Source organism: Anopheles arabiensis, chromosome 3 (assembly GCF_016920715.1).
Source record: "Anopheles arabiensis isolate DONGOLA chromosome 3, AaraD3, whole genome shotgun sequence".
NCBI lineage: Eukaryota > Metazoa > Arthropoda > Insecta > Diptera > Culicidae > Anopheles > Anopheles arabiensis.
Window position 1 is genome coordinate 6,941,806 of NC_053518.1, and position 21,197 is coordinate 6,963,002.

Here is a 21,197-nt window from a genome sequence, read left to right on the forward strand (position 1 = left end):
CCGGAGTCGCCATTCGAAGCTTGCCAGCTCGATTCGAGCGAAGGAAAATGGGCTTGATAAGTCTCTCCCTTGCTCACACACACACAGATACACGGTCGCTCTCTTGGGGATGAAATTGTGTTCCGCTTGGGAAGGATTTTGGAAGGTGGAAGACGACACCGTTCAATACATTTTGGCTGGCTCGTTAGGGTAGAAATTAATTTTAATATGAGCTTTTGGATGGAGGCCGTGCTTGGATAAGCGAGTATCCCTTCCCAGACACGATCGTTGCGGATATCATCCTCATCATCATCATTGCCATCACCAACCAATGATCCGGAGTTGTGTATGAGTTAAGAGCGTTCCCCTGCACGAGGGAGCTGTAATGGGCCGTACTTTCAAGTAGATAATTTTATTACTATCGTTTCCGGTGAGCTGCTTACGCTCGCCGCCGGTACCGATATAAATTAGAGACGATTTGCGATTTCACGCCCCGAACAAGGGAAGCGGATGGGCAGGAGAGTGTGGCAGCCGTTCAGCCGGATGGCAACGATAACGAAGGACAGCCCCGTTTCACTTTGAACTTTCCCCGTGTGGCCCGGTTGGGCTTTGGGAGGTTTTTCGGGGAAGCCGACGACGGTGGAGAAACATCAACCGATAAAATGGGATTGATAAGTTGAACTCATCTAAAATGGATACAAATTGATCCCGGGGACTCTCGTCCGTTCCGGGCGGGTGGGATGGTTGTAGTTAGTGCTTGTCGGTTCGACTCTAGGGAGCTTTGCCGGCTTTTGCTTTTATTATCCATCAAGAAAGCATTACACACTAACAACCGAATCACAGGGAAAGCCTCGGAGTAAAAGCGTGGTTAATGTTACTATTTATCTACAAGCACACACACACACACACACACATACAACCTAACAAGCGCACAGAAAACAGTAAAAAGGCCCGGGAAAAAGTTTCGCTCACATGTTTGTTTCTACTGTTGTTGATTTGAGTTTTATTGTTTTAATGTAGAACGTTTATGGGGCGTTCGTTTCCGAGCGGGAATGTTGGCACGGAATGTGTGTGTGTGTGTGCTGCTTTCTCTTGGAGGCAATCGTAGAGCGTCATAAAAACACAGCACCATTTTAAAAGCTCTTTACCGGTGTATGTAAACATGGCCGTTGCTGAAATTGGACCAATAAAGCGAACGAAATAATCGCTTGCTGCTGGCGTAGAGTGTAGTCGAGTAGAATGGGCATAGTTAAATTTTAGGATAATAGTGTTGGCATGGATCCTTATGAAGCTTATTTGAATGAAATCAAATACTGATTGTTGTTAAAAATGACACTTCAAAGATTTTTTAAAAGTAAAATTAATATTAAATTCAACTATTTTAATGATTAAACTTACCAACGATAATTGGATTAGTTCCTAGCCTCGATCCAAGTATAATTCTAAGTACGTCTTTGAGCCTTCAAGGGTATAAGCTTCCCTTTTAACAAGCTTTTTGATGAAGGGTAGTGGTTCAGCTTAACGAGTATCTTCCACCCTTACTTAGCGCCTGAAGGTATGCAAATAGAAAGTTGAAGTTTTCGAGCAGTTCCTGAACTTGCTGTCCTAGTTGGAGCAACATAAACGTTAAACAACACACATCCGATCAGAGCGATACTTAAACACATTGTACTTCGGAACGTAAATCGCAATCTGCTGTTCGGAAATTAACGCTCCGTAAGCACGAGATTTAATTTTCCCGTTTCGCCACATGCCCGTTTTGCAACGGCAAACGGTTCGAAAATGCTGCTGTCGTTTCTTGGTGTGGCTGAATGTTGGATTATCCTATTATCATAATGCCTGTGCCTGTGTGCGGTCCGCTCGTTCTCGTACGGCACTCTCTGAAGCTCTCTATCGCTCGCCCTTGTCCCAGTCTGCGAAAGCAAGCGCCAATGCGTGACGGAAATTGAGACCTACGGTATTGGGCACATCCTTTTAATCCAGCAATCCGGCAGCAATGTGTGTGTGTGTGTGTGGCGGCTACCGGTGAAAGTGGATCACGTACGCATATACCACACGTGAAAGAGATGATAAGAATCCGGCCGTAAGTCGAGGCTTTGATCCAGCGCAATCCAAACGCAGGCCAAGCCCTGTGCCGGCGTGCGTGCGGGATACGTGCGATCGTTCCGATTAGTTTTCACACCGTTTGCTGTATTTCGAGCAGTTTCGAGCCTAGGCGAAGGTGGTCGTTCGGTAGAACAAAGCCAGGCAGTGTTGGATTAATTAAAGTGAATCTTTGTGGTGGAAGCACTGCTGGGTTCGTTGGCGGGTTTTTTGCAAGCTTCATTTCCTTCAACGGTATCTTTCGTTTCGAAACATTGTACATTGTTGTGCGATGGAGCAAAGCAGTTTTAATACACCCCTTCGTGGGTTGGTGATTATTGCAACAGAAACTCCCAACAGTGCCTTGGGCAGGGAGCGCGCTCACTTCCGGGTACGGTCGCAAAGAACGGCGGTGGATCACATTTAGGTCGTTACTTCCTGGGCGTCCGTACTGCAAGGCAAGAATAGAGTTTCCAGGGCGGACTCCAGCTCGACTTGTGATTCGTTTTGCATTCTACCGTTCTGAGTGTTTGAAATAAAATCTCAACACACACACACAAACACACTCAAACACGCAAGAGCACGATGAAACAAAAGAAATGAGTCGGAAAAAAAGGGATTTGAAACACGTCACACTCGCCTACCGAGCGTGGTTCAATCTCCGTTCCGCGTGATTCCGGTGCGATTTAATGAGTGTCGGGGTGTGTGTGTGCGTTAGTGTGTTGTGAATAAATGCTAAATTGGAATTTCATTATGCTTTTTTGTCCCCTCTTTGCTGGTGGTGAGCTGAGTGGTTCCGCCTCAACACCACGCGCGAAGGTGCAAAGGCATGGCGCTTGAGCAGGGCTTTGCTGCTAAACAATTCTTCCGCAAAGGTGTGCTGGATTATTCCCTGTTCCGCTTCCTGTCCCTCCTCGGGGAGCTTTGAGTGTGTTTGGGAACAAAATTCCTGCGCCTGAAATTGTTACGCTTTGTTTTTTCCCTCTTCTTTCTCGCCCATAATTTCCATCACAAACACTCACTACGAACACATCGAAAAATCGCACTGAAACGGAGGGCCAAAGTTTACCGGAAGTCTGCTAACCGAGAGCAAAGCGGCTGGCAGGTTCCGGGTTTTCCCCGAACGCACCACATTTTTCGAGCACGCTGTGCCACGCTGACCGAGAGTGTAGTAGGTTAAGGTTTTTTGGTTTTGAAAATGATTTGCATACCGAACAAGCTCCAAATATCAGGCGCGAAGATAAAGTGGAACGGAATGGAAATTCGCAGCTCGCAGTTGCAGCGTTTTTGCTGCACATCCGGGTTCAGCCAGATGTGGTGTCCTTTCTCTTTTTAGTATCAAATCAGTGTTGGTAAAACCCGAATCAAATGAAGCCGATGTGTGAAGCACCCACCCCAGTTTATGCCGTGGTGAAAATGGCTCAACATAATTTATCATCACTGCCATGTTCGGTGGCGCAGTACGTGGACCGTTTTGGGCAGTGTGTTAGCGAACAGAAAGGATACTCTCTCGCTCTCTCGCTGAACTAAACGCTAACCTGACGAACTGTTGCACAACTCATCCGGTCACCCTGCTTACCGTACCTTCCACAGTGAATTCCAATTGTGTGGTGCATCGTTTGAGGTAGGATTGATGATGTTTTGTCCCACCGACTCTGATGTGTGCGTGTACGTGTGTGCGGATCAGGCCGGATATCCTTCCTGCATCACCGTTCGCACGCACGTGATGGGTGTTGCCATGGTGTTAGAGCGTCCGCATCTCTAGCTTTCGGACAAGCTGTTGTTTTGTTGTGCAATTCGGCAGTTGAAACAGTTTCGGGGGGCAATGCGCGTTCGCAGCGAGTTCGTCTAATCGTCATCAATCATTCGCAAGCAGCGTTGGCACTTTAGGTGCTTTCAACGAGGTATCGATTGTGTGAAGCCGGCAAAGCTTAGTTCGTTGGTTGACCTAAGTCTAGCACGGCTAGGTTGTTGCCTTTGCGAAAAGGATTAAATAACTGTTTGAGCGTACTTTGAAGTGGGACAGTTTTAAAGTTACCTTTTTGAATGATTTATTTTGTTGTTGAACATTGAGAATTTGTGACATTTTTGGGTCAGAATTTGTGCACCAACTTGATGGTATGGTACAATGCAGCTAACAGAACGCCTAAAGGTATGTGACCAGTAGAGTATGCAGATCCTAATAATTGTATAATTCAGTACCTATTACATACATTTAGGCGTATATGCACGAATGCGGTAGGTTAACTACTTTGACACTCCATCATTTTTGTGATTTTCATTGTGTTTAAATTTCGTCATTCGATTGCGATCAAAATCTAGCATGTTTATTACGACTTCTCCCTGGTTTTATCCATTCGTATCGTATCCAACAGTTCGTGCGTCATTCACAACTTTACAAATTGTCATCCAATTTAATTACTTTCTCCATCACACACACCTCCTACCCTCCGGCTAAGCGAACGCGCACCCGATAAGAATCTTCCGCTCGATCGATTATTTGCAGAACTCGCTCGTGTAATTGACATCGTCACGTGCTTCACACTAGTCACGCATGGAAAAACTGCAACATCGTAGCGCGGCTGACGTAATCGGTCGTTGGGATACATAGTACGCTGCGAACCGTGGTGCGTGGTCTTGTGTACTCCACATACGGTGGTCGGTCGCGGTATGTATATGAGCTCCCATCGCGTGGCTTCCGTCGATTAGCGACCCGACTCCGCGCACTGATTGGCGGCCCGGAAGGCGTACGTTACGAGCGTGCTAAATTGTTCGATCAGATTGCTGCCCGAGTCTGTCGAGATCGGTTTTGTAAACCTCCACTTTCCGCTCTCACAGACTCTCCCTCTCGCACACACACACACATACAATACCTGAACCAATTTACCATCACGGAACGTTCAAATTGACTCCGACGGCGGTGCTATAAGGATAAACGTTATCCGCACCGAACACTGAGATCTTGCAGCGGGCAAAAAGGAATCGAAAATACACCCCGTATCGTCAAGATGTGATTCATTTTTTCCACCCCATATAAGCGTAGTGTATGTGTGTGTGTGTGTTTTTCCTTTTTCCTCTAACCATTGGGCTTTTCCATGTTTTACTCCAGCCCTGCACCCTCCACTCTCGAGCGAGGTAAATGAACCCCCAAAGCCAAATTGAGAATCGGAAGTTGCATTATCATCATCGCCCATCGTCATCATTCTCACCCAAATTCTTCCGTGCGAGCTTACAGGAAGGAAAAGCAAAGCGGTGCGGTTCGATCCATTCGGAAGGTGAGCAGGGAAATCGGATTTTTTTGTGCTACCCTGCCCCTGTTTTCGATAACGGTTGACGGTGGCGGCCGTCCTGCGGGTATCGTGTGCGTCAGTGTGTGGCGTTTGGGCCATAAACGAAATTTTGCGTCTCGAGAACCCCTTTTTTTGTGGAATTTCAAATTTTAGAACCATCCTGGGATGGAAGGGGAAAATGCGTAGCTAAAAGAAAATTGGAAAAAAAAGTTCGATGAAAGGTTGTGGAGTGTTAAAAAATGATGAGAATTTTCGCGTCAGTACTGTACGGGCGTACCGATAACGGGGTAATGGCGCAGATTCATTATTATTTATGGTGTGGAACAGTTAAGTGGGAAGGCGTAAAAGATTTACATGTTTTGTGCTTCGATCCACCCAGTAAAAAAGCTTTACAATTAGGTGTAGTACGCTCAATTGAGTTGAAAATCTAGTAAAGTTTAAAGCTTTTGATTCATTAAATGATTGCATCGCATTGCAAATTGAAAAATAATAACTTCTTGTTGAATTATATAGACAATTTTAAACATATATGACATAACCTTGTAATAACAAGGCCATTTGATGAAGTTTGCATACTTTTAGGCGTTTCAAAAGCAAATACGCCTAAAGATAGGCAATTTTACACATTTTACCTCTGTTTAACTTATCTGACGTCTATTTCTTCTTAAATGGTGTTAATTTACTCCCATAATATGTGTTTTCTTTGAGATGTACGCCTTTCTTCGAAATTCTTACTTTGCTTCCATTACTTTGCTTATTCCACTAGTCGTGCCGGAATTCTAGGGCTTGTCCTGTTTTGTTCGCTTACCCATTCAACAATCCACGTAACGGTGTGTTTCGTGTATCAGTTTCAAAACATTATCATGATGAGCGCTCGGTACGCTTTCCCGGAAAGAAAGCCCGGAAACCCGCTACGCCGTGCCTAGGCTGCATTGTCATTGTGTCAACGGTTTTAGTGATATGGCAATAGGACTTGCTTTAATAACTTCGTGCAGGAAGCGTACTGGTTGGCTGCACTCGCTCCAAGTATCATGTTCACCAACCATTTCTACATCATGCCGAAGCATCGCACTTAGCCGAGCAAGCGTTACGACGTCTTTTGCGAGCCCGGGATGGATGGTTTACAAAAGCTTCTGCCTTTTCCGGACACAAAAAATCCACCCAAGAGGAAAAAGGAATTGTGTGCGTATGTGCGTGGTGTGTGTGTTTTTTTCTTCTTCATCTGCATCCCTCCACTCAATCCACGCTGGATGAAGATTTTGTCCTTGTGATGGAATGTGACACTTCTTTTTTGTCCTTTGCACGATCCGTTTCTATCTTACTTGCACGTACTCTACTCACCAACACTTACTGACACTTGCTGTATGATAAAGAAATAGCGAGGCCTTCTTCCCACCAGAAAAAGCCCGACGAGCATCAAAACACGTTTCCTCACAGATACACAAACACCTTTTGGGATAGGAAAATGGTGACGAAAAAAAAAAAAATGGAACACCACTGGCCTGATTGATGTGCGGCTTAATTTCGCTCGTTCGTTGCGTTCGTTTGTTAGCATGTTTCTCATGGCTGTCAATTTCACGTTCACGGATGCGTGATGTCCTTCCGCTGCCTTTTTTTCACTGTTGTTGTTAAAGGAAGCTGTTCTCGCTCAACCTCCACCCATCCTCTCCTCCTCCACTTATTATGGAACAATTTTCTTTTGGAGTAGTATGTTTTTGCTTCCCGGAAAAACAGCACAAAAAATCCCCAAACCACATCCCGTTCGATCCCGTTCCGTTGCTGTGTCTTTGTGTTTTTTAATCATCGTCAACCTGCATACCTCTCGGGCGCACTTTCGTAGCAAAATTCCTACGGGAATGATGTCTTTCCAACTGGATGTGGAATGAAAAAACTGTCAAAAAAAAACCGGCAAACAGAAAATCCCCTTTAGACAAAGCCCCGCATGGTGCTATGAAAAATGTGGACGCTTTAAGGGCGATAAATCGTGCCCACTTTAATCATTGCTTTGGAAGCGAACAATCGGTGTGTTTTGAGTGTCAGGAGAATATTTTTACCACCCCCCTGCAACACTCCTTTACAATGTAGTTTGGCCGTGTTTGGCTACAACCTCCAGCTTGAGAGCCTCTTAATTGTCGCACTCGTCGAATGGTTGGAGTGAAAAATGAGCTCAAGATGAGGTTGAAAGGCAGCGAAATCGCTCTCCACACCGGCTCAGCGAGCCGGACTTGTGATCCATTTAGAACCGCCGTAAAAGTGGAGCGCGAAATATGAATCGGACGTGATGAAAGCAAAACAGGAAAACAAGGTGGGACATGTTTTAACAGCTTCACGAGGTGGGAATCTCGCGAGAAAAGGGACCGAAACGAAAAAAAAGAAAAAAACCTTTGCGCTAAAACAGCCTTTGCCGTAAGCTGCAATGAAATATCCTCGGCGTGCTTAAGCCCGTTTTATACATGCAAAGGAAAAGCGTTACCATTCCCATACCCATCTGGATGGCTAGCCGACGGCTCTGTATTTGGGGGGGCAAGGTGTCCCCAGTAGCAAGTTTTTATTTAAAGCGATAAAAAATTCAACAACCTTTCCCAAAATGGGGCCCTCGGAAAAGTCCGTTGGCCCGTTTCCTCCATGGGCGACGGAAGTTCGAAAGCGGAAGGTCATTCGGTGGACCGTTTCTCTTGTTGGCTGCGGCGGTGTGGTTTATCCACAAGGACACATTCTCGAGTTTCGCCCGCGGGGGTAAAAAAGCGGCACAAGCGTGGGGGAAGCACGAGATTGAATGAAATATTAGCCACCTTTGCCGGTGGCATGTTTATGATTTCACATTTGCCCAATGCGCCATTTCATTCTTTCTATTGTTTTTTTTTTGCTTTCTTCTATCCCGATTTTTCCGGCCACGTGTAGCGATACTTTCCTCTTACATTTAAGTGCGGCGAGAGCGGGAATGAACAGGCAAGGAATCGTTCCAGGGTCGGGCACTGGTGACGAAGATAAAGTAAGGGACATGTAAATAAATTTCGCTCATCATGTCACCGCGTGTCGCGTGGTGGAAAATGCGTACTTTTTGGGTTGTGTTTAGTACCGGGAAGCTGTCGTGTAAGTGATTCTGCATGAGAGTGAGAGGGGAATCGGGGGCCTTTAACACGCGCATGCTATGAATGCTTAATGACGATGAATTTGTGATTGGATCGGGTAGGGAGATTGTTTAAATAGATTTTTTTTCTACCGATGGAGCTTTTCAATGTGATGACGCAATGGAGAGATGTATGAGAGGCGCCAGAAAGTTTATAATAAATACGTCAACAAACTCGTCCAACTGCACCATGGATGTTTAGGAGTTTAGGAGTTTTACCAGTTAAACCTGCCAACAGGCATCAATATAATTTCAATCGTTATTTAATTTTACCAGCACGAAACCGTTTGCAACGAATTTATTAGAAAAAAAGTAGCTAAACTTTGTCTGCTTTTAAATTGTTTCCATTCTCGACAGGAGTCAACGAAACCACTTTGACGAAAGCTTTCTTCTACGAAACGGGTTTTGAAAACAAAAGATAGTTACGATAGCGTTAATCGTTTTGTTGCTGAAGTTGTGCTTCCTTCCTCCCGTTGCGCAACACTTTCCAAACAACTTCAATTTCAACCAACGGAACAATAAATATTCGCACGTTTCAAGCGCTGTATCGAGCGCCGTCGGCTGGTGGAAAAGAAACGCTGGAACGCTGGAGTCAAATTGATACGCCCGAATCATCCTTCCCGGGGCGTGGAGCGAATCGCAACTTTTCGACTCGACGCGATAAAATGTGGCAAACTTTTCTCATTACAATCGCAAATACTTTTACACGCTCCGTGCAGCAATCGCTTGCATGGTGACCTGTGTACCGCGTCGTGTGTGTGTGCTTGTGTATGAAGAGTGTCTTGGAAGTTGTCGTACGCGTCGTCAGCAACAACCAGGCAGGGTAGCTACTATCGGGATGGATATTAATTTCTTTCCCTCTGGGCAAAAAGGTAGCTTGCTTTGTCTTTTGTTTTTTTTTTCCATTTTTTTCCTCTGCTTCTTTGGAGTTGAATGCCCAGTCCCTGACATCCAGTTACCGCCCAGGTGGTTAAATAAGACACAGCCAGAGCTTCCCGTTCACCGTGCTGCTTAGGATGCCCATTCGTGGAAGGTTGGTTTTCGCACCACACAAACACACCCAGGACGAGCTTTTTTCGGTCGCGCGAAAGCGTTGATATCCTTTTTCCACCGGCAGCCCCTCTCCTTTCCACGCGATCGGTAATTTGTCGACAACACCTGGCGTACCGGCATGCGGGGACAAGTGTGCGGTTGACCGCAAAGCAACTGTTCAACGGCTGGAAGCCAATTAGATCGGCTGCGGTTGGACCACGGGACGCCTTATGCCTAGACGGATGTGTGTCTGGGCAGCAGAGGGATGGCTTTGGGGAGAAAAATTGCTTTCCTATAAAAGGTGCTGCATCCTTTTGTTCTCTTCTCTGTCCTCCCTTTCCTTGCTGTCCACGTCCCAAGCATCCCACGGTGCTTCCGTGCTGGGATCTGGAAGTATTTTTAGTGCTTCCCGCAGACGTCGTAAAATCTCATTACTAACCGAACGGTTCGGTCGCCAGGCACGGTTGAAACGGGCACGGATTGGCCCGATCGATATTGTTCCCGTCGGTGATGTGGCGATGTTTTGTGCTAAATTGATGTGCGAACACATACACACACACACTCAATCACAACACAGTAACGGTTTACACAGTCACCTCGATAATCGGTCACGACCCTTCGTTCAATGACGGAAATACCTTTGAAGAAGTGAAGCTTGAAACCACAAAGCCTTAACATTTTAGCAAAACCTCATCCTGCAAAAATGGTGAATAAATGCTTTTCGCTTCAACAGAGAGCAGTTCATTCCGAAAACATTCTCTGATTGGAAAATTGTTTTCCCATCCATGCTTCCTCTGCATGCCGTGCTTCCTTCGTCTGCCGAATGTGTCGCCTGTCTTGAGACAAAATTAATTGCTAACCGGAAGCGGCCGACAGTTTTCGCTACATTCGCCAAAAGGAAGTCGCCTGGAGGCTGTAATTGGACGGTCTTTGATGTTTGCTGGTACGTTGTTTTCCCAATCACGATCATGAGAAAGAGTGCAATTATCTTCTCCAATTAGCTCGAACTAAATGAATCGCTCGGACACGGTCCGGATCGGTCCAGCTGGATTGGTCTGGCTAATTGAAATACATTCTATAGAGGGCTTTGTTTTGCTTTGTTTTTATGTGAAAATGTTGGATAAAACGAAAGGAAATCTAAGAAACTATTAAACAATATTCGCAAAAATATCTAATAATCCTCTCAGCTTAATGCAAAGCTTTATTAGCAAGCGCCGCAATTGATCAGCTACATGGAAAACAGCTGTCGTTTCGTATGAAAAGATCCTTCTGACGTAAATGTAATTGAATCTATACAAAGAAAAGCTGTAATATTTGCTACCCAGACATCGCCTACCCTGCCTATTATTAACACTTGGTCAAACGGTTAAGCTTGTTGATGTTTTTGTCTAGATGCTGGCGAGGTTCCGTGAAATAATAACAATTCAGCGGTTTTTCTTTGGCTATTCAGCGATCCCCAAATTGTTTTCTATTTTCCCGGAAGGTTTGTGTGTTTTGAGCAAAGAGAAAACCATTCCTATTGGACAATGTTTGACAAAAGCATCTGCTAAAATAAACCTAGTAAGACTATCTTCAGTATAACGATCAGAAATCGCCCGGTTAGCTTCAACCGAGACGTAACCTATCGTCAAACAGAAGAACCTTACATGCACGTGCTAACCACACGTGTCCCTCGTCTTAGTTGACCTGGCACTCATGTGTCGAATTTGGTGACTGGTGGACATCAACTCCACACGCACGCAGAAGAAACAGATAGAATCAAACGAGTTGATAGAATTGAAACTTGTCTGTTGAGCTTAACAGTTTTTCCAATGATGACGATTTTCTTCTGCCGTGGCCGACGGGAAACGTGATGGTGTTTGCCTTTTGACAATGACAACGTTTTCTCCCCCATTTACTACGACTCACACGCAACCACTCCACGCTCGCTGTGTGTGTGTGGAACGCAGCGTTGGACACATGGGACGTGCTCGAAATTAAAATCACCATCCCCGGGGGGTTCGCTCGTTACGCGCCTTAAGAATGTTGTAATAAAGATAGAAAATTTGACAAGATTCTTTACATCGTTCGCTGCGGGCAATCTTCGACGTTCGATGTGTTGACGATGGGTGTGCCAGCAGAGAATTGGCAAGCAAAAAAATAAAAAATAATCTGAAAACTGATCTCCCTTGAGTGGCATTTTGGAACGGAGGAGTTGACTTTTGGGCGAAGAAGGCGGGCGAGGGATTTTCTCTTTTATATGCTTGTTTAACTTTGCTTCCCGCTGTCGCAGCCGACCAAAATTCCCCGCAGTCGATCCGTCGATCCTTGGTTGGTCGGATTGGTTTCTATGGGAGGTTTTTTCTTTTTGGCTATTTCTACTCACGGTTTGCACCGTGGTGCGTTACCGTCTTTGTGTGCGCTTTCCAATAATGAATCAATACCTGGCCCGGCTGGAATGTGTGCGATGGAAAGTTTTGCGAAAGTGCGGGCGGCTGGAAAGCTGCAACATCTCAATGGGACGTCCTGTCACACTGTCAGTGCGCGGGAGACGTTGGACAGGTTGATGGAAGTTGAAAATAAATTATTTTTCTGTTGCGTGGGTTGTTTTTTGTTTGCAACATAAGAAGAAATGGAAAAAAGAAACACATGAAAAGTTTGTTAAAATCAAAATTGAAAAACACGCCTAAAAGTAGGCAATCCGTGCAACATTTAGAGCTTTATAGAGAAAAATCCCGATAATGCACTTATTCATACAATACTGTAGGTCTTAATGATATCGCTCACTTAATGGTGACCTTCTTATACAAAATAAACCCACCAACTTTGAAACCTTGAACATTTTCAACAACTTCCCCTAAAGCTTCACCAACCAACTCCATAAAGGAGCTTAACCAATTGAGCAATCCCGTTGATTGTTAGCATCTGCGATGCTCAGCGCCGTTGAAAATGAACCAATTTATATTCCATTTTAAAGCGATTTCTTTAATTAAATCAAAATTCGGCAGCAGATGAGCTGTTTCCACCGTTCGAGCACAACAAAAAAAAAGAGATACACAGTCTGGCAGCTCACTCGGCAACAGTTTATTAGCCAGCGTTGGAGTCGAAAGGTGCACGGTATAAAAAACGCACCCTGTTACCCTCTGTTCACGCACTCTTTCTCTCTCCGCGCACGCCACACAACGAGCGCGAGATATTTAACGGAGGTATGCGAAAGACTTCCCTTACGCAAGATAAACTTCGCCCAAAGCGCCAAGTTACTCCCACAGCAGCCCGCGCCACAGCCAGGTTTCCGCGGGAAGTTTCCTGTCACAGTTTTTTTTTTTGTTATGTTTGTTTCTTTCCTCTTCTTTCGCTCACTTTCCTTCCCCCAAGGCGAGTGGGAGTGAAAAAGCTCGGTGGGAAAAGTTGCCAGCAAACGCAAAGATTGCGACGGTTTCTTCAAACATAAATGGTAACAAATATTTACCGCAAGGCTGACTCTGGGAGGTTGTGTCCCCTGTGGGGGTGTGCTGTGCGTGAGTGTATGTGTGTGGGAGTATAGGTTGAGTTGTGTGCAAAAGTTGTGCCCAAGTGGCGGATGCTCAGAGAAAAGTAGAAAGGAGAAGAGAGGCTTTCTTTAGGAGTATTATACCGTTTAACGATGTATTTGTTTGTATTATTTGGTATACACAGGAAGTTGCGAACGTCGGCAGGTAAAAAGAGTAGCGCCCGAAGGTATACTACAAGTCTCATCGCATTTGCTGTCATTTCTGTACGAGCACTATGTGATCAAAAAACTTCATTCTTTGCTACAAAAATACACACTCACACACGTATTCTATTGTTATTTATATTCAAACGGTTGAAATGCCATGAGCAAATTAAAACTCTGTCATCAACTAAACGTATTAGCGAAGGGGAAAAAAAAGAATTCTCCACTCCAAAGTCAAAAAGCTGGCCGTCCCCGAGGAGCTCCGATCTCATCCCCGATAGCGCTGGAGTTATTATTTTGATTGAGTTTTCTTTTTTCCAACTTTTTGCCCTCCCCGAAGTAGTCACATAAAGTTGAGCACCAAGTTTCGTGCCCAGCCTGCGCAGGCACGACCGTCTACGCTCCCTCATCAGTGTGACATTCTCGAGCTGGTCGACAATATGGACCACACTAACCAAAGCTCTTGCTGCTCTAAACACACCGGAAGCGTTCGCAGGTTCGCGGAATTTGTTTCATTTCATTCTCGTTCTCCATATAGCCAGAGACAGCCCGGGTAGAGACAGTGTGCAGAAGGTTTATCAAAAAACCGTTGAATTATTCATGAAGTGTTCATGATGATCCGCGGATGCTCTGTGAGCCAGTGCCACGGGTGATCTTTGCGCTCTTGGTGACTACTGTACTGTACTACGAGGGGGTGGTGGTTTGCTATTTTTGCAACGATCCGGAAGATAAATCTTGCTTAAACTCTGTTCCATACCTTTTGCTGCTGGATGGTGAACGGTGGCAAGGGATTCGCGTTGTTTGTCATTAAAAATAATAAAAAAAGATTACTCAAATGAACAAAAGATTATGGGGTATGAAGGAGTGTAAATCAAGCGTTATTTTGTGTTTGCAATCGAATAGTGTACGCTTGTGTGGAATGGAGAGTGTGGAAGAAATGCACGACTGGATGATGAAAAAATTGAATTACTTGCAATGCGCCGAAAGGTATGCAATCTGCATGACAAGCGTTAGCTTATACTGCATAGAATCCTCTTTATTAAGGCTGACTCTATTTCAATATTTATTGATGTAGTATTTTTATCACTTTTCAAGCCGAATATAGAGCCTAAAAACAAATTCTTGTTGTGATTTGGGTTTGCATTCGTAAAAGGATACATTTCACGCTGGAGGATACAACATTCCTTTGGGCTACGTATTATTATTACATCCAAATGTTGCTCCCCAACTGCCACAGCAATGACAGTGCGTCCCCGTTTCTGGAACGGAATGTTTGATCCTATAAATAGTGAGCTCTCATTTCATGGTTTCTTGGAAGCAGAATGAAATATCATCAAGTGGAGATCTGAAAGGAGTGGGTGCCTGCAACGGAAAGAAGGAAATAGAAAAGCCGGTCAGCGCTATGATTGGATCAAAGACATCATCTTCTGAATTGAGAGAGGGAAATGTTTTTCTTTCTCGGTTGGGCTTTTTGGTGCTTTTGCTTTTTTGTTTTGTGCATCACTACTCTTCATGTCGGGAGGAAAGACAACTAACCGGGGTTGATTTTTTTTTTACATGCAGCAGTGTCCCAAACGGTCCAGTCCCAAAAGTATCCTTTTTCTACCGCAAAAGCGCCCGGGAGTTTGATTACAGCGTGCTGTTTATACCTTTTACTCTGTGCTGGAAGTGAAGAGCCTAACCTCACCCATACCGCAAAGGGGCGCCGGTTCCAGAGGCAAACGCTGGTCCGAGACCAGGGACCAGCTTTCGCCCGTTCCCCGTCGATAAATGGTCAAATGTAAAATTCAAAAGATTCAACCCCCAGGGGAATGAAGGGGTTCGTCCGCTCAGTCTTTTCGCATGCAGTGCTAAGAGGCAAGGTCCGATTCGTTGAAGCCCATTGGAGTAGTGGCTGCCGCTGGCAGGGCTGGTCTGTTAGATCCTTATCAAATTTCGACCACGTGTGGTCAATTCGGGATTGGAATGTTGCATTATGAAGGGTTTTTGGCCCATTTTGGTTCGCTGTTCGTTTGAACTATTTTGAAATGAAAGGAAAAGAGGGCAGGCCCTCGGGCACCACCTATAATCCGGTTTCGGGACGTAATCCTTAAGTGTTTATGATAACATACGCACAATTTATGGAAAGCGTTTCATTGGAATGGAAAACAACAGATTAAATCAAACGTTTTCTTTCCATTGTGGTGTTGTTGCGCTTTTCCTCATAGCAAAACATTGTATTATGTTATGCAATCCTGTGTATGTATGATTGAGAAATAAGTAATTTATCCTTTGTTAAAAAAATCAATTTTAATACCCATTCAAGCGATTAATTATGTCCAACTTTTTTTTTTATTTTGGTTGGTTTTAATGCAACCTCAGCTTTGACAAACCTTACCCTCTGTCAGGCAACTTCACTCATCTGTCCAGCCGGCAGTGGACCAGCAAAGTAAATGAATGTCCTTTCATTACTCCCTTAATGAAAGCCTTTATCGCCCATTATGATGTTCGGAGTTTGTTTTTGCAGCTTTATTTATCGTCACTTTACGCGCCCGGAGGCCCCTGGGAGTGGCGGTCGACGGTCTGCTGCAAACTGACCCAACTGTATCAAGAGGACTACTATCAAGCCTGTAATGGACTTTCTTCTCATCGGGGTTGGCGTTACGTTTTAATAACTCCTCGAGTTATGCCCTTTTTTTGTCACCCGCTCTTTAGTCCGTGGGAGAGTACGCCTGTTGGGGCGAACTTGGGGTGTCCAGCAGCCTTGCAAAGCAATCGGAAAGAGTTTTGGGTGTATGAGGTGTTATTTTTTTCCTATTCTCATTGGCGCCGGTTAGCAGCAGGCAGCTTAGAACAACAGCCAACCAACGAGAACCCTTTTTGCTCGGTGCACCGTGAGCAAAAACCCAAATCAACCCCCGGACCCCCAGTTTTTGGAGATGGTTCGAGGGATTTCATCGTGCTATTAGAGAAAACACGGTTCGACCGAATCTGCCGCTTTCTGGTGACGTGTTCAAGATGGGTCGTTAAGCAGCATGTTGACATAGCATTGTTTAAAATAATGCCACCCCTTTTTGCCGAATCCGTTGCGACATTGTGCTTGAAAAAGGAATTGTTGGCACAATTGTTTGGACCAGAAACAAAAAATAACAGAAAAATCTTATCTCAGGGAAACGAAAAGAAAAGATAAATTTATTTCCAATCCCAACTCTTTCGCCGAAATCGATTGTCAGGCAAACATTTTGCGAAGAATGGTTTGATTATTTAATCATCATTGTTTCCATTTCGATGGTTCCTATTTGTAAGCATCGAATCAAAATTTCCAACACCGCTCCGTTTCTTTGGCAAGTTTCTTCAGAGCGCGATAGTACACGGGTCGCCCCGTGTCTAAACATTTGGCGGAATACTCGGCATTTGTCTTGCAGGCGTATGTGAATTGTGCGTAAAATTTGTTCTCGTGCTGCCGTGCCTTATCGACCATACGGTTCAAACAATCGGATGAAAGCTGGAAGGAAGTAACCAATATAAGTAATAACCAGTAACCAAGTAACCAAAAGTCAACTAATTAACAAGAAAATACAAAATCTCCCACACTCACCTTTGTGCCTTTGGGTAAACATAACGCTTTCTGCAGAAGAGGCCCACGCAGATGCACACGAAGCCCGTTCTTCACATCATGCTGGTAGACTCGGTTCTTCGTTTGGTCCAGCTTCATGCGCTTGAAGTAGGAAATTAATTGCTTCGCGTGCCTTGGCGTGGCGTCGCATGGGGAGATCTGCAGCAGCCAAATCAATCCAAGGGCAGCAAAGACCCAACAGAGCTTGATAGTCATTTTGCTTACTTCGAGCGTTTTTTTGTGATTGATTGAGGCAGCGACACAAGCTCTTTTTATTGTGGAAGGTTAGTTTGCAATAAATATTGGCAAAGGTGTAGAGGAAAAGATAAATATTGTCTCTGACAGGTTTGTAAATAATAAAAGTAATTACAGGCAATATATTACATTTACTATTTGTTGTGAAGTGAACAATAAAGTACTTAAACAAATTGCTTCAAAAATCCACTATCATTTTCAAGTTGATTTGCACAAAATCAACTGAAACGATTAAGCTAAGCGTTTATCATGCTTCAAACGTCCAAGACAGTGGTCAATAAAGAAAGGCTAGCTAGGTTCACGCATTTCTTTTTTGATTTGCGACTCTTTTCTCCTTAAAACTTTAATTTATTTTCTTTTCCTTTATAACGTTTGTAACTATTTATTTATTCATTTAACTCATTTTATAATTTAATGAGGATTTTCTTTCTTTTCTTGACTTTCATTACATACACGAAAAAGTTTATATTTTAAATGCTGACCACTGGAATATGCTATCAATCATTGATCTTGACAGATGTAATTTAATGAGACCTGGCAAGCTACAAAAATAAAGATTCTTAACTTTAGAGTAACTGATTGCAATTATTATTTTGTATCATTGACATTAAATACAATTTAAAAGCATGAATTTAATACCTAAAACTTCTTATCGCTGTTTTTTGTGCCAATTTAAGAAAGTTTTCCAATGATTTCTTTGCATACAGTCCACTGTAACATACACTGCAAAGTTTAAAAAATATTCTCAATAATACGATGCTCCCAACCCCACCAACAAAGTGCACTCAATATCGTCTTATCTCGTTGAAAGTTAAATGATTTATTGAAGCATCTATTCACAACTTGACCGAAATTTATTATTCGTCCCCGTCCGTTCGTCCCCGTCCGTTCGTCCCGACCGCTCACTGCTGCTCCCGCATGCACTGCGCCGTCTCGTCGGCAAGCGTCTTGAGCCCATCCAAATATTTCGGTTCGGCCGCTTCCAGACATTCCATCGAATATTGGTCGTGGTCGTGGCAGTTGTAGCTGAAGCTGGCGTAGAAGGACGCTTCAAGATCGGTCACCCGGGCGACCATTTGCTTCAGGCAAGCATCGGAAAGCTAGAGGAAAGGATTGTACAGAAATATAGAAATATGATTGGTTACTCTCAAAAGTTGTTGAAGAGTTGTTTGGATGCTTTCAATATGTGTTACCTTGGCGCTTTTCGGCAAATTGCCCGCCTTCTGGACGAGTGGATTTCGCAACTGATTCTGCACCCCGTACTTGGCCCGCTGCAGGTAGGACGGTTTCTTGGTGTAGTCAAAATTCTGCACCATGCTGCGGAACACTTTCATCAGCTGCTGGACGTGATTGGCCGAGGCCGAGGTGGGTGTTGTCTGGTGGAGAAGAAGGGTGGCGGGGTTTGACAAAAAGAATCGTTCCACGCGTGGATGGAGTTTGCACGAGTTGAAGTTACCTGTAGCAGACAGATGACCCCGAGGGCAATCAGCACAAAGGCCGGTTTAGCATGCATCTTAATCGTAATCTTGAGAACTGAACCATCTGCCGAACCCGTCCTCCTATTTATACTCACGCTGTACATCTCACCCGGCCCCAAGACAAACCACTCTACCGCCGTTTGTGTATGATGGACGGTAAAATTAAATTCAAACAGAAACTCCCTATTTGCACAATCAGTGTGGCTGCTTTGTTGTTGCCCGTCCGTACCCCTTCCCCGGGGTGTTGTTGGCCCAGCACGCCGGTTGAGTAAATCTTGCCTGACTTTGATGAATATGGCAATGCATAACAACTAGACGATGCTGATGCTGCTGTTGGTACTGCTGGATGGAAATTGCAGCCTGTAAGCTGTGGTCGAGTGTTGTTAGCTGGACGCAGGCGCCTCGCAAAACACACTGGCCCGAGGTGATGCCACCGGCGCAACACTGTACGGTTCGGTACGTGTAAATAAAGTTACAACTTCCATAATCAGTTGTTCTGGTGGTGTAGCAGTGTACGGCCAAAAATGTCCTTTCCCGAGGTGACCCACCACCTCGGCACCTAGCCAGCAGCATCGGAAGTGTTTCCGTTCGGTTTCGGTGCGCGCTCGTGGAAAGCAAACAATGGACGGGAAGGACGGGTGCACAGTAAAGGGGTTCCGCAACCCGGATCTTAATGCCTTTTCAGATTCAAACGAATCATGAATAAATTTGTACTTTATTGTCACTACGTGCCGCTCCAGCACGCTCTGCGGGCCTGTGTCCCAGGGCAGGGCTTGTAAATCAGGAATAATTTGGTCCTCGAAGCCCTCGATGACTACAACAAACGGGAACGGGAAAGGTAATGGTGGACGCGGTGGGACCAGACGTGCTTGGTTCTTTCCAGTTGCTATTTCCCTCAATCATCCTCTAGCGAGGAACAAACAATTGGTGTAAAAACCGGGAAGGGTCAACACCGGGCAAGGGTTGAGTACGGTTGCCCGCTGGAAAAACTCTACACTGCCTTATGGATTATGGAACTTTCCGTGCCAGGTGCCTGAGCGTGTCGTGGAGGTAAGGGCGGTTTGCTTTGCTGTGTTTGAAACCATCAGGAACCATCGCAACGCTTTCGGGCGTTCGATTTTGAGTAAGTCGTAAGCGTTACGTTTGATTGTTACAAAAGTTCGAATTGGAATTTAATGTAAGCTACGTGACGGGGGCTTTGGGATGTTAGTTTCAGTATTCAAACGATGGCTGGACGGTGGTTTTAAGTGAAGAACAGTGTCGATTAGCTTGACTTATGATGGAAGAAGTTACTGTTGCGTGAAGTGAGCTGGGAAGTTTTAAATGGCTGGGTATGTAAATTGATTTGAATCATCCTTATGGAATTTGGAATTAGTTCTTTGTTGAGATAGTTTTGGCTTTGTCGATCACTCTCAAATATTCCACTGAAAAATCCAGCTCTTTGTGTTAAACCAAACTACAGTGTAAAAATGTATTGAAAATTCTATGAAAAAAGAAATCGTTTTCGTGAAATACTTCACTCTCGCAAAGCCACCCCTTCGACACTCCATCAATTCCAAACCCGTCAAAAAGTGGAATGAATTATGGGGCGCGTTCGCGCTCGCGCTTCCACACCATTGAGCCCCGATATGCACCAGGTGGTATAAATCAAATATAAACTTCAAATTAACTTCGTCCTTGTTTCAAACGAGCATCGTAGTACCGTTCCGCGCCGAGAACAGTGTGAAACATTCCATCGATCGAACCAGCAAGCGAACGCACGGGATGCATATGTCCATGTAGAAAGTGAGTCTTGGCACGTTTTAAATGGCAGCCCTAAAAGCACCACAAAGCGCTACCTAAATCAAAAACGCTTCCAACGCTTTTAAGCACATAAGAAAAGTGATGAATAAAATTTATCTTACAAGCTTCTTTGCAGTCGCGTCAAAGCAGAGCGTAGTTTGGTTGTAGCAGCATCAGCAGCGGCATGATTTATTGGTGAACATTTTCGAGCATAAATTTCCATAAAATGTGAAGCACGTGTCTCAGCTCGGTCCGTGCCTCATCGCCCCATCGCCCACTTCCAGCAACCAGTCGCGATAATTATTAAACAAAAATCAACAATAAAAAATAAGGAACGCCCGCTAGAAAACGAACACAAAACTCTCATCTCATTTCGCCATCCAATCGAAAGCGAATGGGAAAAGTTTCGTGTCTTTCTTTTTTTTTGTTTCTACCAGAACCGATGTGGATCGTGTAAAATGGTGCAGCATAGCATAGCTGGCATTGCCGGCAGAATGGAGATTTCGCGAGGGGAAAATTAATTAGCTGTTGATTAGGCTCCGAACCGGCGCCATCTTGTTGGATTGACTGAAACAATGCCGAATTGTAGTCCGGGCGGTTTTGGGGTGGAGGGGGGGGGGGGGGGGCGGAAACTCCAATTTTAAATGCCGGACCGGGAGTTTTCCACTCGTAAACGCGTTTTCGAACCTTTTTAATGGGCAAAGGAGGAATCTTTAAAACCGTTGAGTGGGTTGAAATGTATTTTATTGCGCGCTTGTGGTGGCTTGTCGATCGGATGAAAGCGCGTGCAAATTTAAAGCCTTCTTTCGCTGCTTTGGTTCCAGCGTTTACTTGGTGGCGAGTTGCTCGTTGGCCTTGTTGTACACGCATTCCCATGCACACGCTAAGCCCGCGACAGTAG

At 44.7% G+C, this 21,197-nt stretch overlaps 3 protein-coding genes across 5 annotated transcripts in view; 1 reads left to right on the top strand and 2 right to left on the bottom strand.

Annotated features, from left to right (window-relative positions):
* LOC120904653 overlaps positions 1-21,197 on the top strand; it is a 109,729-nt gene that overhangs the window by 4,358 nt on the left and 84,174 nt on the right. The window lies entirely within an intron of this gene.
* Positions 16,331-17,021, bottom strand: LOC120904667. The gene is made up of 2 exons (XM_040314850.1): positions 16,764-17,021; positions 16,331-16,670 (listed from the first exon to the last, which is right to left on the bottom strand). The coding sequence occupies exons 1-2, from the start codon at positions 16,995-16,997 to the stop codon at positions 16,479-16,481; spliced, it is 426 nt and encodes a 141-aa protein (XP_040170784.1). The 5' UTR covers positions 16,998-17,021; the 3' UTR covers positions 16,331-16,478.
* Positions 17,836-18,620, bottom strand: LOC120904666. Its single transcript, XM_040314849.1, has 3 exons — positions 18,493-18,620; positions 18,230-18,412; positions 17,836-18,136 (listed from the first exon to the last, which is right to left on the bottom strand). Exons 1-3 carry the CDS (start codon positions 18,616-18,618, stop codon positions 17,939-17,941), a joined length of 507 nt encoding a protein of 168 aa, XP_040170783.1. The 5' UTR covers positions 18,619-18,620; the 3' UTR covers positions 17,836-17,938.